Source organism: Kwoniella shandongensis, chromosome 12 (assembly GCF_008629635.2).
Source record: "Kwoniella shandongensis chromosome 12, complete sequence".
Classification (NCBI taxonomy): Eukaryota; Fungi; Basidiomycota; class Tremellomycetes; order Tremellales; family Cryptococcaceae; genus Kwoniella; species Kwoniella shandongensis.
Window position 1 is genome coordinate 341903 of NC_089298.1, and position 21955 is coordinate 363857.

Here is a 21955-nt window from a genome sequence, read left to right on the forward strand (position 1 = left end):
CGATGCAATGCTATGCTATACGACTGACTACAATGCAACGACGACTGACTACAATGCAACGAAATGAAATGCTACAATCCACAATTCGAATGTGTAAACCTGAAAGCCCAAAAACAGCACCACGTCCCGTACGGTGAAACTCCACCACTTCTGCCTCGCCTGTGAACGTACCCCACTACCCCTCATTTCCTGACACCTTCACTTTTTCGCTTTGTTTCGGAAGAGACAAAGACATCCTACTCCTTGTCCATAGAGGGCCGAAGCGCTGCGCCCATTATCTGAGGGAAACACTATATCAGCTCTGTCCCCTGCATTAGACTTTCTTCCCCTCAAATACGTAGATAATCACGCCATTTGGACCAGGATCGACTCACCAAGCACTGCTTCAGCCAATGAATATTACATCCTCTCTCATCTTCCGCGACTACTCTCGGAACTCCGTTCGTTTCTCGATCTTCCACCACCAGGTAGTCCCACTTGCTCTCTCGCATGACCGGTTCGTTAACGGGCGTATTTGGAATGACTTTGAGCTCTTCCACGCCGAGCGAATAGAGACACACCGGAACGATTGTCTGCGACACGTAACACTGTCAGCTACTGTTCTTCTTAAGGGAAAAAAGAAGTACTTTGGAGCTGATTCTTCAGGGTTTGGAAACATACCTTGTTATAAGCGTATTTGAGACTACGAGGCTGGATGAACAACACCTTCTTCCCTTTCAAGGGCTTCCTAGTATGTCCTGCATCTTCGGCAGACCATCCATCTTCGCCCCAAGTCAGATCGACCGTTTGGGACATGTCCTGCTCTGTATGTGCTGACGATCCCGAAGAGATCAGATATGAACGCCAGTCGACTTTCTGAAAATACAAAGGGGACATGATCAGTATAACTGTAACTCTGCGACAATCGTTATAAAGGTACAGGGGAAGTGCTTACCTCTTCACTATACACTGCATCCTCTACAAAGCTCGCCGAGAGACAAGGTATCCCTTTCGCTAGCGCAATCATGAATTTACTCGTCATGATTGGCTTCAGTGTCGTCGGAACTAGGAACGGTGCTCCTGCCAAACCCGTCTTAAACCGATATTTGCCAGAAGACGAAGAAAGGTCAATCAGATCTTCCCAGTTCTCGACGGCCGTTCCTCCATGCTCGGTGATCAAGTCTGTCAAGTGATCCTTCTGGACATAGTTTCTGAGTTCTTTCGATTCTTTCACAGCTGTGATGAGGAAGAGCATCCCCTGGAAGATCGTAGACGAGCCTTGTTTGACTGGCGAGACGCTGCGAAGGATAATGTTCGACCGGGCTGGGGATGGAGCGGCGACAGTGTTTTTGAACTTGGGTTTTCCTGGCGATCGAGTGACTGAGGATAGTCTGGACGCTGGCGCCAGTCGATCAGCCACCGGTGCGGGGACACCTGCGAGTGGGAAGAGAGTCGGGTCGAAAAGTCGGTCATTGAAATCGGCCTGGATCACAGCTGTTCGGATGCAGATATTCCTCATCGCGATGTAACCAACCGACTTGCCCTCGTGGTTACATTTGACTCCCCTTGGTCCTCCGTCCCAATCAACCGCTACCTCCAATCTGAGAGGAACGTTCTCCACGTTGACTGACTCAACTTGATCCCCCTTTCTCAGAACGAGTTGCCGCATCTTGTCAGGCAGGAGATCCTTCTTCTCATCTCCATCATCGTATCTGACGTGAAAGCCTTTGGTCGTGCGAGCCACAACTGTCGCTGGATAGAAGTGCCTCTGATACGCCGCAAGGACACGATTGTCATATTTCGTTGTCGAAGATGAGATGGAAGACAATGGGGAGGAAGGACGTCTAGACTTGGTCGCTAGCTTGACCTTCTTGACAGGAGGTCGGCTAGATGATGCTCTGCTATCCACGGTCGAAGCGCGTTGTTTTCCATTCGTTTCCGGTGGCTGCGCCACTTGTGGCATCTGAGTTGGCTGATATGTGTTATCTTCTGGATCTTCGGGAGCGGAACTACTCTCATCGTCTGACGCAGCAGGTGCAGGTGGAGGGCTGGACTCGATTACTCTCTTCCGTTTCCTCGCGGCCGAAGAGACAAGGACAGGCGCAGGTTTCGCAGACACTGCCTTCTTCGAGCCTTCGGCAGCAGTTGTTGAGTGTCGAGAGTTCGGCATCGAAGTCCTTTTCTTCGATCCTCCAGCGGCTGGCCTGTAGGTGTGATCTTCCTCGTCCTCCGCTTCAGGGCTGCTATCCGATTCGGAAGCTGGACGAGCTGTTCTCGAAGGCGTCAATCGAATGGGGTCCGGTGAGGAAGGAGAGTAGATCCTTGGCGCTTTCCGTATTCGTCCGGTGTGGCGCTTGGGCGTCGAAGTCGGCGACGGAGCCGGAAATGATGATGTCTCTCGTGCGAAAGCTGCACCAGAACTGGTCGGATGGGTTGGAATCGGGTCGTCTATTTGCGAAGCTGCTGCAGGTAGCACAGGTTCCGGCGCAACCTCAGAACCAGGATATTCCCGTACGGGCTCAATCGGCGAAGTGATTGGTCGGTCCTGTGGTTGGGAAGATGTACTTGCCTCCATTGCGATTTCGGCTATCGGTTCAGGCGGATCAATGTATGTCTCTTGCAAAAGCCCATCATTCGGAAACGGTGGCTCGGAACTAGGACGATTTGGTGAAGTTTGATTACGGGGAGAAGTCATACGGTCGGGGATGCGCGGCTGCTCCGATTTATGATTCTGCAGATGTGTTGGAGAAGACGACCCTGGGATGGGTGCAAGATGCATACCTTGTACGTCGAACCGAAACTGAGCGGATGCTTGATCCTCTGTTCTGGCGCGTCGTTGAAGTTGACGGTGTAGAGGAACATCGGTACGGACACTGGTCGTTGCTGAATCTGCCGAAGGCTGACGAGACGCAAGCGAACGGCTGGCGGTGATGACCGGATTGTGTGCTCCGTTACCCTCTGTTGCATGACCTGCAGGTTGCGATGATCCGTCTTCCAGCGTATCCGGTTGAGTCGGCTCCAGACCTTCCACTTGACGTTCGGGAGACTGCTGTGATGAACCTGCTCGAGAGGACGATAGTGTGCGGGTTACCATTTGGGTCGCTTGGAAGATGTTCGACCTTTGAGTGTCGGCTTGCGTCTCCTCCATTAGCCTGAACTCTTCCGAAATGGCTTGGGAAGAGAACAAAGCACCCGCGTCGTTGTCCAGCCGCGACGATGTGGTTGACCCGGAGAGCGCGAAGTGACGCGTGTGTTGTACGTGTGGAGATCCGGGACCAGCAGGTTGAGCAGGCTGCGCGGGATGTTGAGGAGCCGATCGATTGCGGTTGTCTGGCGAGATACTCTCTCGTTGTGACGGTGGGGATCGAGCATTGAGTCGAAAGCTTCCGTTCAAAGCAGGTGTCGGAGACTGCGGCTCATCACGATCGTCGGCGCCCATAGAACGGCTGTCATCCCGCCGCAAGCTGGCTTCCCAGTTCAGTTCATCGTCCTCTTCCTCCTCTTCACCGTCCTCTTGCTTGCTTTCCTCCTTACTTTCGCTCCTTTCTTGAGTTTCCTCATTATGATTCCCGTTCAACTGTTCCTGCATTTGCGAATCCTCCGCTTCTTCATTATCCGGTTCATTCCTTTTGCCGTAGTCCGAGATGTTGCTGACGGCACCTAGCTGCTCTGTAGAATGTCTTTTCATAACTTCGTTGAACCTTTCTAGTGGGGCTCGAACCCTTTGAGGCATAGTGGACTTGCCCACAAAACTATCTTCCTCACTCGTATCAGATTGAGTGTTCTTCTTCCCTTTTTGACCAAATCTGGACGGCCGACTAGTGTTGGCCGAAGACGTCGCATGCGATCCATCAATCGCAACGCGAGCTCCAGCTTTCATAGGCGAGAACTTCGATATTGGTGACATGTTTTTAAAAGGACTGGTGCGGCCGTTCGTCATAGCAGGTGCCGAGGTCGTACTTGTTAATTGTGCGGTTCGACCCAGCTGTACAGCTCTCGTGGGTAGTGGTGGAGGCGAAGATGTCTCGGGGGAAGAGACATTCGGCGGTTCGACTTCTGTCGGTTCCAGTTCCGGTTCCGGCTCGATATTAGGCGCTTGCTCTGCTTCCTGATCGAGTGGGAAGGATTCGTCAAGCTGATCACCTTCTGTACGAGGGGTTGATGGTCGAGTCGAAGGACGAGATGATGATGGTGGTGCAACGGCCCATGACGGTCCAAGGTGTGACTCTGAGTTGGCAGGCGGGAGTTCAGTAGACCGCCCGTTATCTTCTTCCTCCATCGCAACTTCTAGCTGAGGTGCTGGCGGTTGTGGTATTGCCGTTACGCCGTCGCCTAGGGTTGACAGCGCGGGAGTCATTTGTCCCTCTTCTGCTGTGCCATTGCTCCTTCTCGCATTCTCCTCCAATTGTTGCTGCGTCCACGCTATCGCACTTTCATTCGTCTCCTCCAGTGAGCTCTCGCCATTAATGCTCGAAGAAGGAAGGACAGGTCGTATCATTCCATCTCCCTCTTCGATAGGTGCTAAAGGTGTGACAAGCACTGTAGGACGAATATCAATACTCGGCTGTTGTGTCGATTCCTGTGATTGGGACATCGTAGGTGACTCTGAAAATGATTGGGTCTGGACTTGAGCTCGAGGAGGAGGAGCCGCCTTCCTCGATAGCCTGGATGATGAGTTTCAGCGAGCTATCCTCTTCTGCGTGAGAGAGAATTGACCATATAGTGACTCACCCTATCCGACGGCTCATAAGCTATTCATTTGGTTTTGGGAGGATATTAGTGCGTTTGTATAGTATGCTGAAGGGACGTTGTGCAAGGAGGAAAGTTGGAAAGTGGATATGAACACCCACACGTAATGTTAACAATTGGACGTGTTCGTGATTTTATCTCATCCCCCCACTTGTATCAGCGCGCACGGGTCAATAACGAGTTTGGGAGATGCAAAGTGTCAAAACAAATCAATACCAATCCATCTATTTACTTCGCTCTTCTCTTCTCTTTTTCCTTCAGGCTCTGTTTCTGTATCTTTTTTTCCCACTAAACAGGCTCAACGTGCAAGAGGATTATGCCTGGGAAAGTGTACACAATTGACGAACCTAAACACACCCCCGCACATCTTGTAGACAAAATGGTCAACACAACGAACGGTAACGATACTACTGCGACGACGGTCTCAACGACATCAAATGGGGAATTGGTTCTAGGTGCTGGAGGAAAACCATTACCTCCTCCGTACAAGTGAGCGATATCTCTTCTCACTGGACTTCCAGTGAGATGCTAGCTCTAGCTGATAGTTTCCATATTGAAGGTCTACCGGGAACGAAGCGCTTGATACACTTGCTTTCTTACATCTGCTCGAACAGCTCAAGGTGTGTTTGTTGACTACCTCTTCAAATACTAAGCTAATTTTTGGCGATTTAGGTACAAAAACGATCGGGTTGGATTAGAGAAGGTGTAAGCTGGCATCTCTGCGTCTCAAGCGCGTGGTACAAGCTGACAGAGTTGCAATCGGGATCAGGTCAAAGAGCCAGAAAGGTTAGCTTCAAGCGCCTGACATTTGTGAGAGCTCTTAAGCTGACCCAACGCGCACTATAGCATCTCCGACCACATGTGCAGAATGGCATTGATGGCAATGATGATTCCCAACGACGGTGCAAGACCGCTCGATATCCCCCGATGTGTAATGGTGAGCTAACTTACCATCCTCTTCCGCCAAGATATTGGTTGTTCAGCTGACAATTGATCGTTTTAGATGGCATTGGTACACGATCTCGCCGAAGCTCAGTAAGCCTCTCCCCTCAACGGGTTCCGTGGATGGTATAGCTGACAATGTTCGCTCCAGTGTCGGCGATATCACACCTGTGGAAGGTGTGCCCGTGCACGTCAAACACGATCTGGAAGAACAGGCTATGGATTCATTTTTGAACGAGATGCTGGGCGGGGAGGGTAACAAAGATGCGAGGGCCAGATTCAGAGCTCTCTTCGATGTAAGTTCTCGTCGGGGTTAACGGAATTCGTCGTTCCGATCTGCTTGCTAACCTTAGATTGCAGGAATACGAGGCTAGAGAAACACCAGAATCAAAATTGGTCAAAGTGAGCTCTCGCCTTGTACCAGATAGAACGCCATAGCTCGTGCTGATAAGTGTACTTAGGACCTCGATCGTTTGGAGCTTGCACTGCAGGCCGTGGAGTACGAACGATGTGAGTTTCTCCCGCCTTGCTTTCCCATCGGGGTTATATGCTGATATTTTGACTCTTGTAGCGCAAGATATCCGAACCCTCGCTCCGTTCTTCACTGGCTCTGTGCCTAATCTCGAACATCCTGTTGTTCAGAAATGGGCTGAAACACTCATGGAGGAGAGACGGCAGTTGTGGGCATCGAGAGGACGAGCAGAGGAAGAAGCAGCGGGATTAGGAGGTCAAGGCGTCGGAACAAGCGTGAAGAAGACGAACAGTGTTTGAGGTGATCAAAGTCACGGACGGGCATTTACGATTCTCATTGTGTATAATTAGAGCATAACAGGGCATGCAATTGATTTTCCTTCTCTACAACGTATATGGTACTACCTTTAATACAAGATCACTACACAAGAAGGACTACAAGTGGATATATGGTTACGACAAGTTAGAAATACAATATCTGAGCGACCGCCGTATGTGTTTCGACAGGACAATAAGGGCATTTGGCAGATCTACGTCTGAAAGCGAAAATCGTCAGAGTTTCATCAGCACCAAACAAACATGAAGACATAACACCACTCACCCTCCCTTGAGTAATTTGGTGAAACTCTCTTCGGCGAGGACGTGTCCACAAGATAACATCTTTGGCGGATTATCTTCTGTCGCTTGTTCTTTCGATACGGGACAGACGAAGACCGAGTGATATCGTCGTGAAGGTGGAAGAGGTACTTCCATCTACACCACAAATCCAGTGTCAGCTTTACGTCGACTGAGAGTGGACAGACAAGGAGAAGCTGGACATACCGGTAGATCTGTCCATTGTCTCACATGACCTAGATGTTCACCCATCACCCTCCTCGCTTTCTCGATGACGTTCAAAGCGCCTCCCCTTGATCCTAGATCGACAGCAACTTCCAAGGGATCTTCTTTCGGCCACTGGTATCTTCGACAGAATTCTGCCTTGAACATCTTGACGAGTTCTTCCATATCTTCCCCTTCATCCTCGATAGCCTGACCACCATCAACTACCATATCCACATCACCACTTCCGTTTCCATTCCCGTTGGCACCTTTGTTCTTCTCTTTATCGTACAGACACGAAGTGATCAATTTCAGGACAGGTTGTGTAGGGACGTAAATCATCATATATCGTCGAGCGTAGGCTATCGCCTCTGCAGGATCTGAGAGTGATTTGAACACTGCTCGATGGAGATAGTATGGAAGAGCAGAGGGATGCGGAGGGGATGAGAGGAAGGCTTTGTTCGCTTCGCACCATTGTAGAGCAGGGGTGAGGTCGTGCGATAAGATAGAGGCGGTGATTCGATACAGCTCAGTCGAGAGTTCGCGTTTATCGGTAGGGTAGGTGAGAGACGTCTCCTAGAAGCAAGTCAGCGGGTTTTGTTGGGTGATGCTGACGAAATGCTATAGGAAATCAAATCTTCGCACTGACCTCTTCCATCGCGGAGACTGCTTCCCATAGACCTCTGCGTCCTAGCGAATCGAGCACTACCCTGTCCAATGCCTTTGACGCCTCCTCCTCCGAGAACAAGGGTGGGTCTTCGTATGCTTTACTGATCGCGCCGAGGTTGGGTGGAAATGCCTGTCCATATCACAAGTCAGCAAGCTGTTGGAGCGTATGATCCGCTTCCCGTCTCGAAACAGCTTTTCAAGTTGTGACGCCAATAGGTTGAGTGAAGGTGTATCACCCAATACTCACCTTATCAACAGCCTTGCCCACGTTCCCTAGAGCCGAATACCACCCTTTCAAGCCCTTCTCCACCTCTTTCTTACTTCTCCCCACTGCTTTTTGCAGCTCTGTGATAACGGCCTTTGGATCTTCCCCTGCTGAGATGCGCGTCTTGGCTCGGGCGAAATGATCATCGATCAGTGCATTGAGAGGACCAGAGGATGAGGTGGAGGTGGATGAAGAGAGGGTTTCGAGTGCGGAGAGCGCAGTTGATATGTCCATGGTTGGTGTGGAAGAGAGGGATGGAAGAGCAGGTGACACAGGAAAGCTTTGAGCTGCTTATTGGTGGATAACGGGTGGGTACGAAGTAGATGATGTGATTGAGGGGGTGGTGATAGAGGGTGGACTGTGACCGGGTCTAAGGTTAAGTGAACCGGGAACTAACTCGAGCGAGTGTGATATTAGCTGGGCAGGGGAGTGATAATGACGTGGCATATTTATGTTACTCGTTGCCACCGTACCAGACTTGCTCGCTCAGCTCTTCCTGCTCAATAACAAATCTGAAATCAGTCATTCATCCATTATCCCGTTGACATTTACACCACTATCAATCTTCTCACTTCATAAAAGCATCAACAACTGACCGCATCCACCATTTCGTGAACCGCACCAAGCCACCTCCCCATCACACTTGCCTTGTCCAAATCCGGTCCCACACACCCTTCACAATGTCTCAACAAAATCGATACACTCAACAGAACCCGAACCCTATGCCTGACCGAAATATCCCCAAGCCTCCTGATACGATCGAATACATCTGCGGAGGTGAGTGAGCCTAGTAGATGTTATCCCTCGAGAGCGATGACTGTCACTCTCAAGGGAGTGATCTCCATCCCTTCGCTTTCCGGCATGTCTTATGTTATGTGTCGAGACTCTTTTGTTAAGTTGTGAATGCTAATCCGTCACACTCGCTTGCAGATTGCGGTGCCAAGACAGCGATGAAGCCTTCAGAATTGATCAGATGTAGAGAATGTGGACATCGAGTCATGTATAAACCCCGAACAACGAGAAGTGAGTTGTGTGCTCTGATTTCCTGTTCCCGTCAAACCATACCACTGCTCTGCTTCGAACCCTCTCTGTCACTCTCGCTGTGCTCTTTGCTGTCATGTTGGATATCTCGGCTGACTGTACCTCACTTTGTAGTCGTTCAATTCGAGGCTCGATAGGGTATCGTCCATTCGATATTTGGGGAAGAGATTGCATTTGACGGATAGGGATGGGAACGAGGGGGTTCAGCTTTAGGTGGAAGGGGATGTGCGCCTCCAGACATTTGGGACGTTTGTCCGTGTATGCATAGATCACAACATTACAGCATGCGGGGGATGTTCTTTCTTCACCAGTTCTTTTCTCCTTCTCCTACTGGCTTGTCAAGGCCTTGCGTGGTCTCACAAAGCTTTTTCGTCTCGCAGTACACACTCTCCTTTGCCGCGAGAAATGTGTGTTCGTCAGGTCTCGAAAGCATCGTTGCTGTGAGAGTACGGGCAGCGATGCCCATCAGATCGTAGCGGTGGAGAGGACCGAGCTTGCGACCGTTTTATGAAGTACACAAGATGCCTCGAAGAGGGTCGAAGTGACGACTTTGGATCGAGGCTATACTGAGATTGCCTCAGAGAGGGTCGAATCCACGACCTTTCAGGACAGATCACCGATTGGTATAATAGTCCAGTGGAAGACACGTAAGAAGAACGTCAACCCAATATGTGCAAGAAGGTTCCAAGTCGTGATCTGGTTGACATGCGAGAGAAAATGTCTTGAAGAAGGTGGAAGTCTCGACCACCTGGAGATATGGTTCAATCTGCCCCGGAGAGCGTTGAACCGTCGACCTTTTGAAGTAGTCCATCTTTCAGCATACATGGTGCAATGCAAAGCGGTCAGTACAAAAGTATCCGCAATCAAGTAAAGTCCTTCCGATGCATGCATAGACCACCGACGTCCTTCTTGATGGACTAGACTCGACCAAAAACGGATTTTCCGATGCGAGAAAACACAAAAAGATAATTAACTGCCCCAGAGAGGGTCGAACTCTCGACCTTCCGATTGTTGATTACAAATTCTAAGCGAATGCTTAGGACTAAATAACAGTCGACTGCTGTAACCAACTCAGCCATGGGGCAAGCTGTTGAAATGGTCGTCTCAACGTGCATTATATAGGTAACAGTTCCGCCGCGTGGCTTATGTCGGTGTGTGCATCGCTTGGGATGTTCCTTTAATGACTGTTTGATGTATTTGCGATGTCTAGGGTGATCACGAGGAGTCAGATGACTAATAGGCTGCGTCAGGGCATGTATTAGGACTTCAGTATGAACGGGAGAACCAGTGATGGCTTATACAAAAAGCTTCTCTGGGGAGGTGAAGTCTCACAAGAGGTGTGATGTGACCCGGTGGTGGACCTTGCTACTTCTAAACATCTGAAAGAAAACGATGCGATTTGCAACTGGGTTGTCAATCAAAGACTTATGGAATCATCAATCAGCTGTTCTGACACGTCTTCCGTGAGATGTGACTACATGACAACCGATCCGCTGCGGCTGAGTGGTAAGCGTCAATGGTTGATATATTTCTGGTCAAGTATTTCTTAGCTACACGTGAGCGTTTATGTGTGGACAGACTACCGCGATTAAACGTTACTATCATCCATATCCGAATCACCATAACTATCAAATATGGTTACCTTTGATCTGTCTCGACGTCGATTAACACCATAGTCACTGCATAATCAAGTCATCCACCTATCCGACAATATAGACTTCTACCAACTAATCCTATTCGTTCATCGCCTAATCGTCCCTTCCGCTCTACCTGCATTCGGTGTCACTGCCCTCTCCTCCTCCCCAACATCACTCTCGGCATCATCACCAACTTTGTCGTCATCACTTTCTTCAGCCGCTCTATTCAGACTTTTCATACTCGTCGCCAAGCTCTTTTCCAACTTCTTCTCACCCTGTTTCTTCACACGCAGGCTGATCGCGTTGCGCAAAGCTTCGACGTAGGTCTCGTATTTGAAGATCTCGGTGTGGATATAGTGCGACTTCGCTTTCCAGTTATCTCTAGCTTTGGCAAGGTTCTTCGATCCAGGTGAAAACTGACAACCAACAAATCAGGTGAGCGCCTGGCCAATTGTGTCTGGGGCAGATTGATCACTAACCAAAAATTTCATTGGTTCCTCGACCGACTTGTGCTGTTCTAGCTCGTCAACTAGTAATCGCACATACGACTGAAGCGCTTCGAGTTGGGCTTCCTCGTCTAGTGAACTTGGGATAGTGGCCGGAAGCGGCGGTTTCCAATCGTTGATGTAGACTCGATCATTCACACCACTTCCCGTTCCTCGACGACCATAAGTGCCTCCTCCCAATTTACTCAGGTTACTCTTCGCACTTCTCACACTCGCTTTGTCATCTTGATCGTGATCGTCCGCCGAATCAATTACCCGGTTCCACCCATATTCCATATTCGACACTCCGCCTTGAAGAGGCTGACGACTCTTCCTGGCAGCCCAATAGTTACACGTCGATACCCACTCCGTGACGAGGTCTTCTGTACCAGCCTGGAAGAAGCTTGTTTCTCCGGTAGGCAGAGCGAGACTGAAACAGTACGGTCGACTAGCATTGTAGCCAGGTTTGGGAAGAGCAACAGCCATAGTGTGCATCAGGCTGAATCTTCCGTTGGCGTTGGCGTTTTCCTGCACACGACACGATCAGCTCATACCAAATCTCCTAGACTCCGACTACTCACCATCCAATTGCCACCTCCCACCGAGCCACCCATGAAGTTGCTACCACCTTTCTCGCCAAAGGTGAACATATACAGCTCACCCTTGGAAATGACGGTAAAGTACTGCTTCCAATCGTTCTTCTTGGCTCGTTTGTTGACTGCTTCCCAATACAACTTGCGCGACAGGAGACCTTCCTTGGCCCAGGGAGCACCGAGGAGAGCAAGCTCGTCATCATCCATGTCCTCCATTGTATTGACACTCGATCGGGTGTTGATACTTCGCACTTCGTCGTCGTGTTCCCGAATGACCGTGTGGGACAGGTTTGAAGCAAATCCGAGTGTTGGTGCGAAGGATCCAAACCCCTGCTCGTCGTCAGTATATACTCTGTCCATAAAGGTTCGAAGACTCACTTCGTTGATGGAAGTTGCGTAGCTAGGCGTCGGACTTAGCCTACCATCCGAAGTTGACCATTGTGACCCATATGGATTGTTCAGCAAACCCTGCACACCTCGTATACTGCCACGCTTGAGAGCGTTGACTCGATCAGATGGACTTCGGACAGTCTTGCTTCTCCCATCGTACGGTCCCGTACTATTGATCGAAATCATTGATTGTCGATTGTTGGCCGACGCTGATCCTGAGATCGGTAAGAGGATCTTATCTGCTCTTACGTTCGAGTATATGTCTCGAAGCGCAGCCTCCGCCTCGACCTCCCAAGCTTTGCCATATGCGAACGAACTGACAGTTGTTGAGCTACCGCGTTGTTTGCCATCAAGACCATGCGTCGCAATCGACGAAGTACTGTCGGTCCGAGAGGGTGGGGCCGGGGAAGAAACAATAGGTGCAGAAGTACTTCGTTGGGCTGATTGAGGTGGTTGAGTTGGCGTCTTCGCCCTCATACTGACGAAAGAAGGGGCCATCGAGCCGGTCGATCCGAATCCAAGCCTGACGCTACCGCTATCGTCTCGTACAAGATCAGGAGTTGACGCTCGGTCAGCTCCTGGTATGCTTTCGTTAATCGCTCTCATGGCGTTTCGTATAAAATCGGTTCGGGACATGTGTTTGTTGAGCTCGGCAATGTGAAGATCGGTGTTGAGCATAAGCATAGCCGCAGTGACGGTGTGGACGACGCCAGGAGTACCAAAGACGGTCGTAGGGTTGCAGTCAAAGTACCGAGCACTGAAGCCTTCGATGATACGATCGATTTCTTGTGATTCGGCTTTGAGGTGCAATTTCTGACACAACTCCCTGTTTGATATGTCAGTGTACATCATCGCGCTCCGCAACCAGTAACCTACCTGAAAGCGTCGACCAGGTTCTGACCTTTCATGTCAAAGTACTGCATATAATATTTCAAAGCAATGTTGTTGACAGTGCGACTAAGGATTATAGGGTCAGCCCAGCGAAACGAGTGGAAGGAAACAGCTCCCACTCACGGTCCACCTAGGAACTCCGCAACTCTATCCGCCTGAATGCTGGAATAATCACCCTCTAAGAACTCGCATGCCAGTCTCCTTCCTTTCTCCTCCTCGTCCTCCTCCTCGCTGCCATCGCGCTTGCTTGGTGTCCCAGGCAAAGAGTTCACAATCTCCAGCTGATCGCTCGCTTGGGTATTGCTCCTCATGCGAGGCGTTTGCTTGCCCCACGGTGAGGTATGGATGAATGACGACTTGGCAAGTCCCTCGGTTGTTGGGTCGTGGCTGGTAGATCTAAGACTGTCCGGTCGAGGACTTGAGACCAGCTTGACCGATTGGGGCAGCAATGGCGAAATGCTCTTCTCCGATTGCACGTCCTTCTCATCGGACAACATAGATGCACTGGGTAGATCATTGGTGGGAGGGTTTACTGACCGTTGTCTCTCTGAGGAACGTCTGGTTGATGATCGACTGGATGATCGCGAGACGCTTGACACGACAGGCATGAGTGATGAATCACCAGTCATTGACGGATGAGGCGAAGAGGCCGTCCGTTGAGGGGCAGCTGGTGGTTGCCCGATCTTCGGTGAGGTCGGTAATGACGAGGTACGTTGCGTCGGCACTGGTGATAACAGATATCGTGAACCATCGTCGCTCGGAAGTGGTCTCCCCAAGTCCGAAGGAAGCCTGTTACTCCGCACCACCTCCCTGGCCGTATCCATCGTTGACGATCTGATCTTATCAGGGTTTCTGGACCGCAAACTATCCGGAGGTAGGCCCAACTCCCTCGCCGGTTCAGACTGCCCAATATCCGCCAACATTCCCGCCATATCGTCCGAGAACGACGACACCGCAGCCGTCGCGGGTGAAGCTGAAGGTTGATGTGCAGGACGTGGGGGGCTGTCTTGTTCATCTGCGGTACTGGCAGGTTGCCGGACATGCAACGAGCTCTTTCGTGTCTCGCTTGCAGATCGTTGAGTAGTATCGTCCTCGTCTCTTACAGCCGGTAATGGCTTGTCCATGCTAAGAATGCTGTTGCTCGAGACCTGCCTGCTCGTCGTGGGCGACATCGATCTTCTCTCTTCGTATATTGGCGAAGGGACGCGTTGCTGGTGAAGCGTATGAGGGGAGCGTAATGATTGTCTTGGTGAGTTGTCCAGTGTGCCGAAGACGTCTGAAGACTGAGGAACAGGACTGCGCGTTTTTCGGGTAGGGTCAACATAGGCGGAAGGGACTGGAGGAACAGGAGGTCGAGATGAAGAGGAGGCAGTTGAGGTGGACGGCGTCTATACGTGCTGTCAGTATATGCCTGATCGAGTACGGTGTATGTTTCCATGACGTACGGTATCCTTCGCCGAGCTGAACATCTTGCCGAATACACCTCTTGCTTTGCTCCGCATGCTCTACAGCGGTATCAGCCCCCGCCTGACTTCCTCATATGATGCATAGTAACTCACCTTGAACCCATCGTCGGCTGAGTTCTGCCTACTTCGACTCGCCGATCTCGACCCCTCTGCAACGGTAGCCATTGTATACGTACCCATTATATTCCCGTTTCCGTCCACCTGTTCTTCAGTCAGCTTCTGTCCCGAACCGGTCGCTGATCTTCCTCGTGAAGGTTGTCTGGTTGGCGAAGGTGGTGCGGGGGAGGGCGATGCTTGAGTGGATGGTCCTGCTTGTGGTTGGGGTTGAGATTGTGGTTGAGCACCTCGATGACCGTTGGTCGAACTCGAAGGCTGTGTGGGTTGTGTAGAAGAAAGAGGAGGAGGAACTTTCGTTTGTGTCTGAGCCTGTGCAGGAGATTGCGTGGTAGCGGTAGTGGAAGTGGGTGTACCGTGATTAGGGTTTGTCGCTTTTGCCTCTTTTGCCTTTCTGACCAATGTCGCAAGGTCGGGGGAAGATGCCGTTCCAGGGGAACGGAATATGGAACGTCGTTTCGTCACTACCGTTTTTGATTTTGGTTCTATCCCCAGCTCAGCTGCGAAAAAGGAAACAGACACACACAGACCTTCGTTAGTACTTGTACGTCCCGAAATAGGTCAAGGGTGAGTGAAAGTGAGCACGTACCATCTATCCCTAGACTCTTGCTCGCTCGCCTACTTCCGGTCGGACTATCCCATGCAGCACCTGTTCCGGCAGAAGTGATGCTCCCCATTGTCATTTGTGATGATCTTCTGGCGTGTCCGGAGGTCGACGGCGTAGGCGGTATTACCCCGGGCACAGGCATCCCTTTCACCGGGCTGTCTAGTAATCTACCAACACCACCACCAGCATGGCTGTTGCTTTCTCCTATACCCAGACCGATCCGTCTATCATCTTTCCATGTCTTACTCCCACCTACATCCCTCAAGTCTTCTTCGAAACTCCTCTTCTCGATGGGGAGGGGTGCATCTTCATCTCCGCCTCGTAGCATTTCCAACGGCTTCATCGATATCTCAGGTGAAGGTTGCAACGAGTTCTTCACAACTCCACCTGCTCCTGGACCAACGGTCGGAGCAGTGGTGATTGTCGATACCGAGATTGCTGAAACTGCATCCAGATCTGAATCTCCTTCTTCTCCAATCGTATCACCAGGTGGTCCGGCAGAGATGAATATCGTCGATTCGGGATGTAATAAGGCAGCTTCGAAATCAGCTTCCGTCTTACGCAAAGATCGATTAGAAGATGTCGAGTGTCGTGCCCCAGCGGTAGCAGACAAGGAAGATGGTGAAGGTGAGAGATTGGTGTTGGAGTTGGAACGTGAAGTCGTGGGTGGGATAACGGGTGAACGCGTTCGTCCAAGACTAGGCATGATTGATTGATTGATGATGGCTGGCAATCGATAGCGTTTTTGATAAGGTTATTTCGACGTGACGAGTTTTGGTTTTGTCTTTCGGTTGATTCAAGACTCTACGCTCCTCCTTCCCTCCTCATTGCTGGTCGGATCGTATTGCAAAGAGAGATGTATCGATGAGCGACCAATTTGTCTGTTATCTGTTTGATGTCGGTTGATCCGCTGATGACATTACGAGTAATTGTATCGCTGTTGATGATGATTGTACGCACGTCCCTTTTGTTCAATCTCATGTCCCAGATGGAAACACGTGGCACGGCCAATTCCGTCGCTCGTACGGCATCGGTCGATCTTTCGTCCCGCTCTATCCTTTGCAAGATAACGTATACATGCAAAGCTATGATTGTAAACAACATGATGAGGGGGTATCTATATGGAATATACAATGCTGTCAAGACTTGTGACCTAAAAGTAAGAAAAGCAAAATCAAATGGCAACTACTCTTCGCTTCCCCCCGCTGAGTCGCGTCTCTCCTACAAGACCAAGCTAGTTCGATCCCTAGGTGGACGTCTTCCACCGCCACCACCGCTCGTACCCTCCGTGGCACTCTTCACTTCCTGCCCAGGTGTAACGTAGGCCCAACCCTTGGGCGCTCCGTTCCTAGCTTTAACAGCTTCTTCCTTCATCCGTTTGATATGCAGAGCCGCAGACTTCTTGTCCACGATTGAGGTAGATTGTTGCGTCACAGGTGCTGGCTCGGATTTGCGGCCCTTCTTGTTTGAACCCATATTGATCTTGGTGACCAGTGCAGCTTCCGACTTTCTCTTCAATTTACCCGTGCTCGCGCTGGTATTTGATCGTTGCTGAAATGCCGACTTGACCATCTTTGACGACATGTTCACCTGTATCTCCGTCGAAGACGTCGAAGGTGTCCTGATCACCGTGGATGATTCGGCTATCGAGCTACCATTCGATATCATCGAAGGCGTCGCACTCAATGCTTTGGCAGTGGTGATCGCGCTCGACATGCTCGACGACGGGGGGTCCACCTTCTTCCCACTACTAGCCTTGCGTTTCTTCCCTTTTGCCTTCATCTTCGCTTCTTCAGCTCTACGAGCCGAAAGTACCGCAGCAAGTTCTTTGGCACTTTTCTCGCCGGCTTTGCGACCTAAGAATCCGACGCAATTGGGTGCACCACAGCAGCATTTGGTTCGGAGTTCGTCACTTTGCGCTGCGACGCCGAACGACTCGAAGTTGTAATCGTAGAAGAGCTACAACGTGTCGTAATGCACGGGTCAGCAATGTACCTGTCGACAGTGCAGCGCGCCCACCTCTTCACCCTTCTTGATATCCCTCAATGCCCACATCCCTACTTCATACTCTTCCCAGCCATCTCCGAGAGATTGGTACTTCCTGACTTCGAGATTCGGAGCACAACCATGATTGATAAACCTCGCATCGTTTCCTTTCATCCCCTGTCATAGGTAACAACATCAGTGACCCATCCTTACCTGAATGTCATAAGCCCAACTAAACTCACCGCATCGATGACCTCGTCCTGGTCGTACTCTAGGGCGTAGAAGTTCTTCTGACTTTTATATTCGTCGTGAATCCTCTCCATGAAGGTGCTGTATGTTATCATTTGTCAGGCGGTCATTGCGTAATGTGAAGGGTATGACGGCTCACTCCATGGAGATGACCTCCCCTCTGTAATCCATCACGAACTCTCCCTCCTTCAAATCCTCCGTCAAGATGATTCCAAAACCTCGCGATCCAGTCTGTATACACGACCCAAGGCAGTCTAGGTCAGGGCTCATCTCACCTCTGCAGTGCATAGCGGAATGTGCTCACATAAACAACCTTGTACCCTGGCGATTTCCTCTTATTCAACGCTCGATTCTCACATGCGTCTCCACAGGGACATTCCTTCCCGCACAGATAGCTCATGATTCGATTCATGCACTGTTCGCCGCATCGCGATTCGGGCGAACATTTGCATACGGCTGTGTATCCTGCGGAGATACGGGGACGTTCCGGGAACACACCTAGGACAAGTCGAGATAATCAGCGAAACCTCTTTCAACACTAGCAATGCTTGTTGCCCCCGAAGAGGAACAAGATGGGAATCAGTATGCCCACTCACTCGCTCTGATCTTTTGGAAATGCGCAGGTTTCTTCTTCCCATCCAACAATCCACTCTCCTTCTCCACACGTATATTATAGGGCAAGACAAACTCCTGTTCCGTTCCAAAGAAAAGCTCATGTCCATGATCATATGGCAGAGGGGGAAAAGTCGGTCGGTCCACCACGATAACTGCTGCGCTTGCGCTTGCACTTGCGCTGGTGGAAGGTCTTGTAGAGCCTCGAGTAGTACGAGTAGGGAGTGCCGAATCACTTTGACGAGACGTCTTCTTTATCTTTTTCGCTGCTGTGAGCTCGGCTTCGTGTGCACGAACAACTTTTGAGACCAAAGTTTGGGAAGACGACGGCGTGGTATTTTGACAGTAAAATCCAGCGGTCATATATTCCTTCTTGGGTGGTTTGGGTCCCGCGGAAGATGCACTGGGCGGAGCCGTACCCGCGGTCGTTGGCGTGGTGGTAGACGAGGACGATACAGTGACTTTCGTGATTGACTTCAATTTGGTCGATGTTTTTGTATTAGGCACAGAGCTGGTCGGTATGACAGACCTGATCGGTTTGACGACACCTTTCTGTCCACTCCGCGTAATATCCTTCTTCTTCGAGACCACTATAGATCGCATCCTTCCCTTCCCCACAATCATCTCCTTATTCCTACTACTATGATTCAAAGAACCTGACTTCGGCATACCGCTCCTCGCCCTTGACATCGATACGACTGAGATCTTGTTTTTGATCGTCCGGCGCGATTGAGCTCCATAAGTCTTGACAACACCCGCTTTTGATCGAGCAATTCCATTCTTCTGTGCCTGCTTCTGCTGAATTGGTATCTTGTTCGTCGAGAGCATCACGTTCGACGTTTGGGTTGTGCTGAGAGCTTGTTTGGGTTTGCTCTTGGTCGCGGTTCCCGCATGTTTGGTAGGTGCCATTGCGTCGAAGTGAAGGGAGACAGCGAGCCGTGTCGGTACTGCTTTGGCGCTGGCCTTCTGACAGGAATGCGATGATCGAGTCACCTTTGCAACAATGCAAGCAACACGAGGCCAAGCTGTGATATTGAGAGAAATGGAGAGTATGACTCAAGGACAGGAAGCAAATTGATACGAGGATCGAGCGGGAAGGAGGGAATCAAACATAACACACACACAGAGACACGCGCCGGGAACTCATGTTGATATTGATTTTTCACCGATTTGTTTACAACGACGCGTCGGTTCTGAAGTTGGGTCCTGCTTATATCACAACCAATTCGCTGAAGCTTCGAGATGCATGTGTTCTCAAGCATGGTGAAGCTCCGCCAGCGAGGGCATGGAGTGCTGTAAGGTGAATGTGTTATACACCCCCTTCATGCACGTCCTCAATGTCAACACCGCACGGACCTGTTTCGTCTTCCTGGCTGAAATAGTGGCACCTTCCATACAATGGCAGTTATACCACGTGTACAATCATCACCATGACATAACAATACATCAAGCTGTCTATATCTATCCCCACTGGAAATGCATCTTCTGACCCTGGGCATGACCACCCGGGAATCCCTGTTGGAATCCTCCCTGTTGGAAGAATTGGAAGGGCATACCACCCCCATGGTGGGCGAAGGGGTTGTGTTGTTGACCTTGGTGAGGATCGTTGGGATCGTCGCCGTTGTCATACCGTTGTCGAAGCTCTGGTATCACAGCCGTGGCGCATCAGCTTTCTGTGCTCGGTTTCATTCTGATCTAGAGGTGAACTCACCTGGATTAGACAGAACCTCGTAGGCCTCGTTCAACGTCGCCATCTTCTCTTCTGATCCACCAACATCCGGGTGAGCAGTCTTGGCAGCAGTACGGCTAAATTGCAAAGTTAGCACTGAACACTGCAGAGCGAGCAGCACGACTCACAAAGCTTTCTTGATTGTCCGCTCATCCGCGTCACGGGGCACGCCGAGGACCTAACTCAAGGTCAGTCCAGTTATGGACAACATTTTCGTTGAAATACTCACCTTGTAATAGTCCTTCTGCTTCGATTGCTTCAACAGCCTCTGAGCTTTCTGTACTCGATTCAAGATCTACAACAGCCCTGTTTATCAGTCTTGCTCTTGCGCACAGAGGTATGGTCCACTCACATCTTGACTCGATCTGCCTGAATTCTCGAACGCTCTCTCCAACACTCGCACGGCCTCTTCCCAGTTCTCCTCTTTCAACAACTTCTCTCCCCTCGCCACCAACGCATCCGCATTACCCTCGTCCATCTTCAACGTCTCCTCGCACCACTTCGTACCCTTGTTCTTGGAGAAGTCTCCCGCCCCCACCGCGGCTTTACAAGCCAAGGCGTACAACTCTAGTCGCTTCAAGCTCTTCTCTCGCGGGTGGAACTGTTTAGGCAAATACGATGATTCTCCTTCTGACGCTTCTTCCAACGCCTGATCGAATTGGGCCAGTAATCCCTCTGGACCGTCAAAGATCTTGATTGCTTGTCGCCATGCTCCGCCCTCAACGAAGTTTCGCGCCTTTGCAGTATCTTTCTCCAGACGTCGAAGGAGTTTGTGAACTACTTTGCAGGGTCTGGAATCGGGATCGTAGTGAAGACATTGTTTGATGTGGTTGGTGGCGGACGGTGAGGCGAGGAGAAAGTAGGCGATGTGTGATAGACGTAAGGGTAATGATAGCGTGGAAGGATTCAGTGCAGCTAGTCGGCTATCACAGATTCGATACATTGTCCATTAGTCCTCCAATCTCAAGTTACTTGCTATAGGAGACTTACCTCAAATCGCCATAGACTGCATCGACATCACCCAATTCAGTTGCACACTGCACTCTCAACTCTCTCAACTCTGCAGAGTTCGGGCCGAGCTCCAACGCTTTTGTCGAATGATCTACACAAATCACCCAATTCTTCATTTGTGCGGCTTTGTGAGCCGACTTGCTCGCACCGATAGCAACGTCAACAGATTCCAACTACGCCATCACGGATCTGTCAGTATCGCTCGACAATCTGCGCAGAAAAAGTGCCGCTGTCGCTCACCAGTTCATCCGACTCGACATCTTTCTTGCTCTTCCCGTAAGCTTTCAGCTCAGATTTGGATTTCTCAAATTCTCCTTCCTTTGCCAAGATCTTTGCTTTTTGCAAATGCGCCTGGAGTCGTATGAACGGATGTCAGCTTCAGACCCATCACAAATTCTACAACTAGGTGTACGGCGAGATCTCAGGAGCACAATGGCTGGACAGAGAGAGTCGGAACTCACCTGAGCGAAAGCAGGATTGATCTTGAGAATCTGATCAAAGTCGTCTAACGCAGCACCATGTCTGCCCATGGAGAGGTATGCTGTAGCTCTCTTATAGTAGTTCACATAACTGTTCGGATCAAGATCTGTCAAAGTGCAATATCGAAAGTCAGCTTGTCACATATCTCCCTCTTGCACCGAATCCCCAACGATGAAACAAGGCAGCAGCCTATCTGATGGGATGTGAGTGTACTTACCTATTGCTTCACCATACGCTCTCGCTGCTTCAGAGTACGCTCCCTCTGCCAAGAACCGATTCCCATCCTGTACAATCCGCGATGCGGATCTTGATGATTCTCCAAGAGCCGGGGATAGCAGTAAGAGCACCGGGAGAGCGAAGATGGGTGAGACTCGCATAGTGCGTAGTACAGCAGCTCTAGCTGTCTATGCTCGATTATACAGATGTAGTGTTCAAGGGAGACGGACTGATTGACAATGAGCAGTGTCGTTGTTATTGATGATGTCTACGAGTGTGCCGTTATAGACTGTAAATCGACCCAAAGAGAGTTCTCGAAATAATACTACCACATTGACAACAAATCGCGGTGGACACCTCCAACCTTCCAGCTCATCATCAACAGTCGCGCCGTCAACGCAAGTGGCAACTAATTACACTATCATATCCAATCAGCCCATTTAAAGAACGACCTCCACCCTCGCCGGCCTCCACTCAACCGTCCGGCTTCTGCTTGCAAGAGGATGACCCGCTGATAGAACCTGGTCTTCGTTACAAATACAACGACGGGACCG

The 21955-nt window shown here is 50.4% G+C and overlaps 7 protein-coding genes across 7 annotated transcripts; 2 read left to right on the forward strand and 5 right to left on the reverse strand.

Annotated features, from left to right (window-relative positions):
- Positions 1-236: 236 nt before the first annotated feature.
- CI109_106418 (uncharacterized protein) lies at positions 237-4573 on the reverse strand (the record flags this gene model as incomplete). Its single annotated transcript, XM_032003774.1, has 4 exons — positions 237-278; positions 375-572; positions 661-855; positions 935-4573. The coding sequence occupies 4 exons, from the start codon at positions 4571-4573 to the stop codon at positions 237-239; spliced, it is 4074 nt and encodes a 1357-aa protein (XP_031861772.1).
- Positions 4574-5107: 534 nt separating this feature from the next.
- CI109_106419 (uncharacterized protein) lies at positions 5108-6441 on the forward strand (the record flags this gene model as incomplete). Its single annotated transcript, XM_032003775.1, has 10 exons — positions 5108-5217; positions 5288-5348; positions 5401-5433; positions 5498-5514; positions 5575-5665; positions 5732-5763; positions 5822-5966; positions 6031-6072; positions 6132-6180; positions 6242-6441. The coding sequence occupies 10 exons, from the start codon at positions 5108-5110 to the stop codon at positions 6439-6441; spliced, it is 780 nt and encodes a 259-aa protein (XP_031861773.1).
- A 163-nt stretch (positions 6442-6604) lies between these two features.
- On the reverse strand, positions 6605-8128 carry CI109_106420 (uncharacterized protein; the record flags this gene model as incomplete). The annotated part of the gene is made up of 5 exons (XM_032003776.1): positions 6605-6677; positions 6743-6894; positions 6964-7536; positions 7610-7759; positions 7877-8128. The coding sequence occupies 5 exons, from the start codon at positions 8126-8128 to the stop codon at positions 6605-6607; spliced, it is 1200 nt and encodes a 399-aa protein (XP_031861774.1).
- Positions 8129-8574: 446 nt separating this feature from the next.
- On the forward strand, positions 8575-9072 carry CI109_106421 (uncharacterized protein; the record flags this gene model as incomplete). Its single annotated transcript, XM_032003777.1, has 3 exons — positions 8575-8671; positions 8825-8917; positions 9050-9072. 3 exons carry the CDS (start codon positions 8575-8577, stop codon positions 9070-9072), a joined length of 213 nt encoding a protein of 70 aa, XP_031861775.1.
- A 1604-nt stretch (positions 9073-10676) lies between these two features.
- On the reverse strand, positions 10677-15824 carry CI109_106422 (uncharacterized protein; the record flags this gene model as incomplete). Its single annotated transcript, XM_032003778.1, has 9 exons — positions 10677-10988; positions 11052-11585; positions 11639-11980; positions 12029-12866; positions 12917-12997; positions 13055-14319; positions 14377-14436; positions 14491-15011; positions 15101-15824. The coding sequence occupies 9 exons, from the start codon at positions 15822-15824 to the stop codon at positions 10677-10679; spliced, it is 4677 nt and encodes a 1558-aa protein (XP_031861776.1).
- A 515-nt stretch (positions 15825-16339) lies between these two features.
- On the reverse strand, positions 16340-19112 carry CI109_106423 (uncharacterized protein; the record flags this gene model as incomplete). The annotated part of the gene is made up of 7 exons (XM_032003779.2): positions 16340-17077; positions 17138-17281; positions 17347-17434; positions 17493-17584; positions 17658-17851; positions 17950-18990; positions 19088-19112. 7 exons carry the CDS (start codon positions 19110-19112, stop codon positions 16340-16342), a joined length of 2322 nt encoding a protein of 773 aa, XP_031861777.2.
- Positions 19113-19426: 314 nt separating this feature from the next.
- CI109_106424 (uncharacterized protein) lies at positions 19427-21562 on the reverse strand (the record flags this gene model as incomplete). The annotated part of the gene is made up of 9 exons (XM_032003780.1): positions 19427-19608; positions 19677-19771; positions 19823-19872; positions 19924-19989; positions 20047-20617; positions 20685-20878; positions 20946-21056; positions 21167-21291; positions 21403-21562. The coding sequence occupies 9 exons, from the start codon at positions 21560-21562 to the stop codon at positions 19427-19429; spliced, it is 1554 nt and encodes a 517-aa protein (XP_031861778.1).
- Positions 21563-21955: the final 393 nt, after the last annotated feature.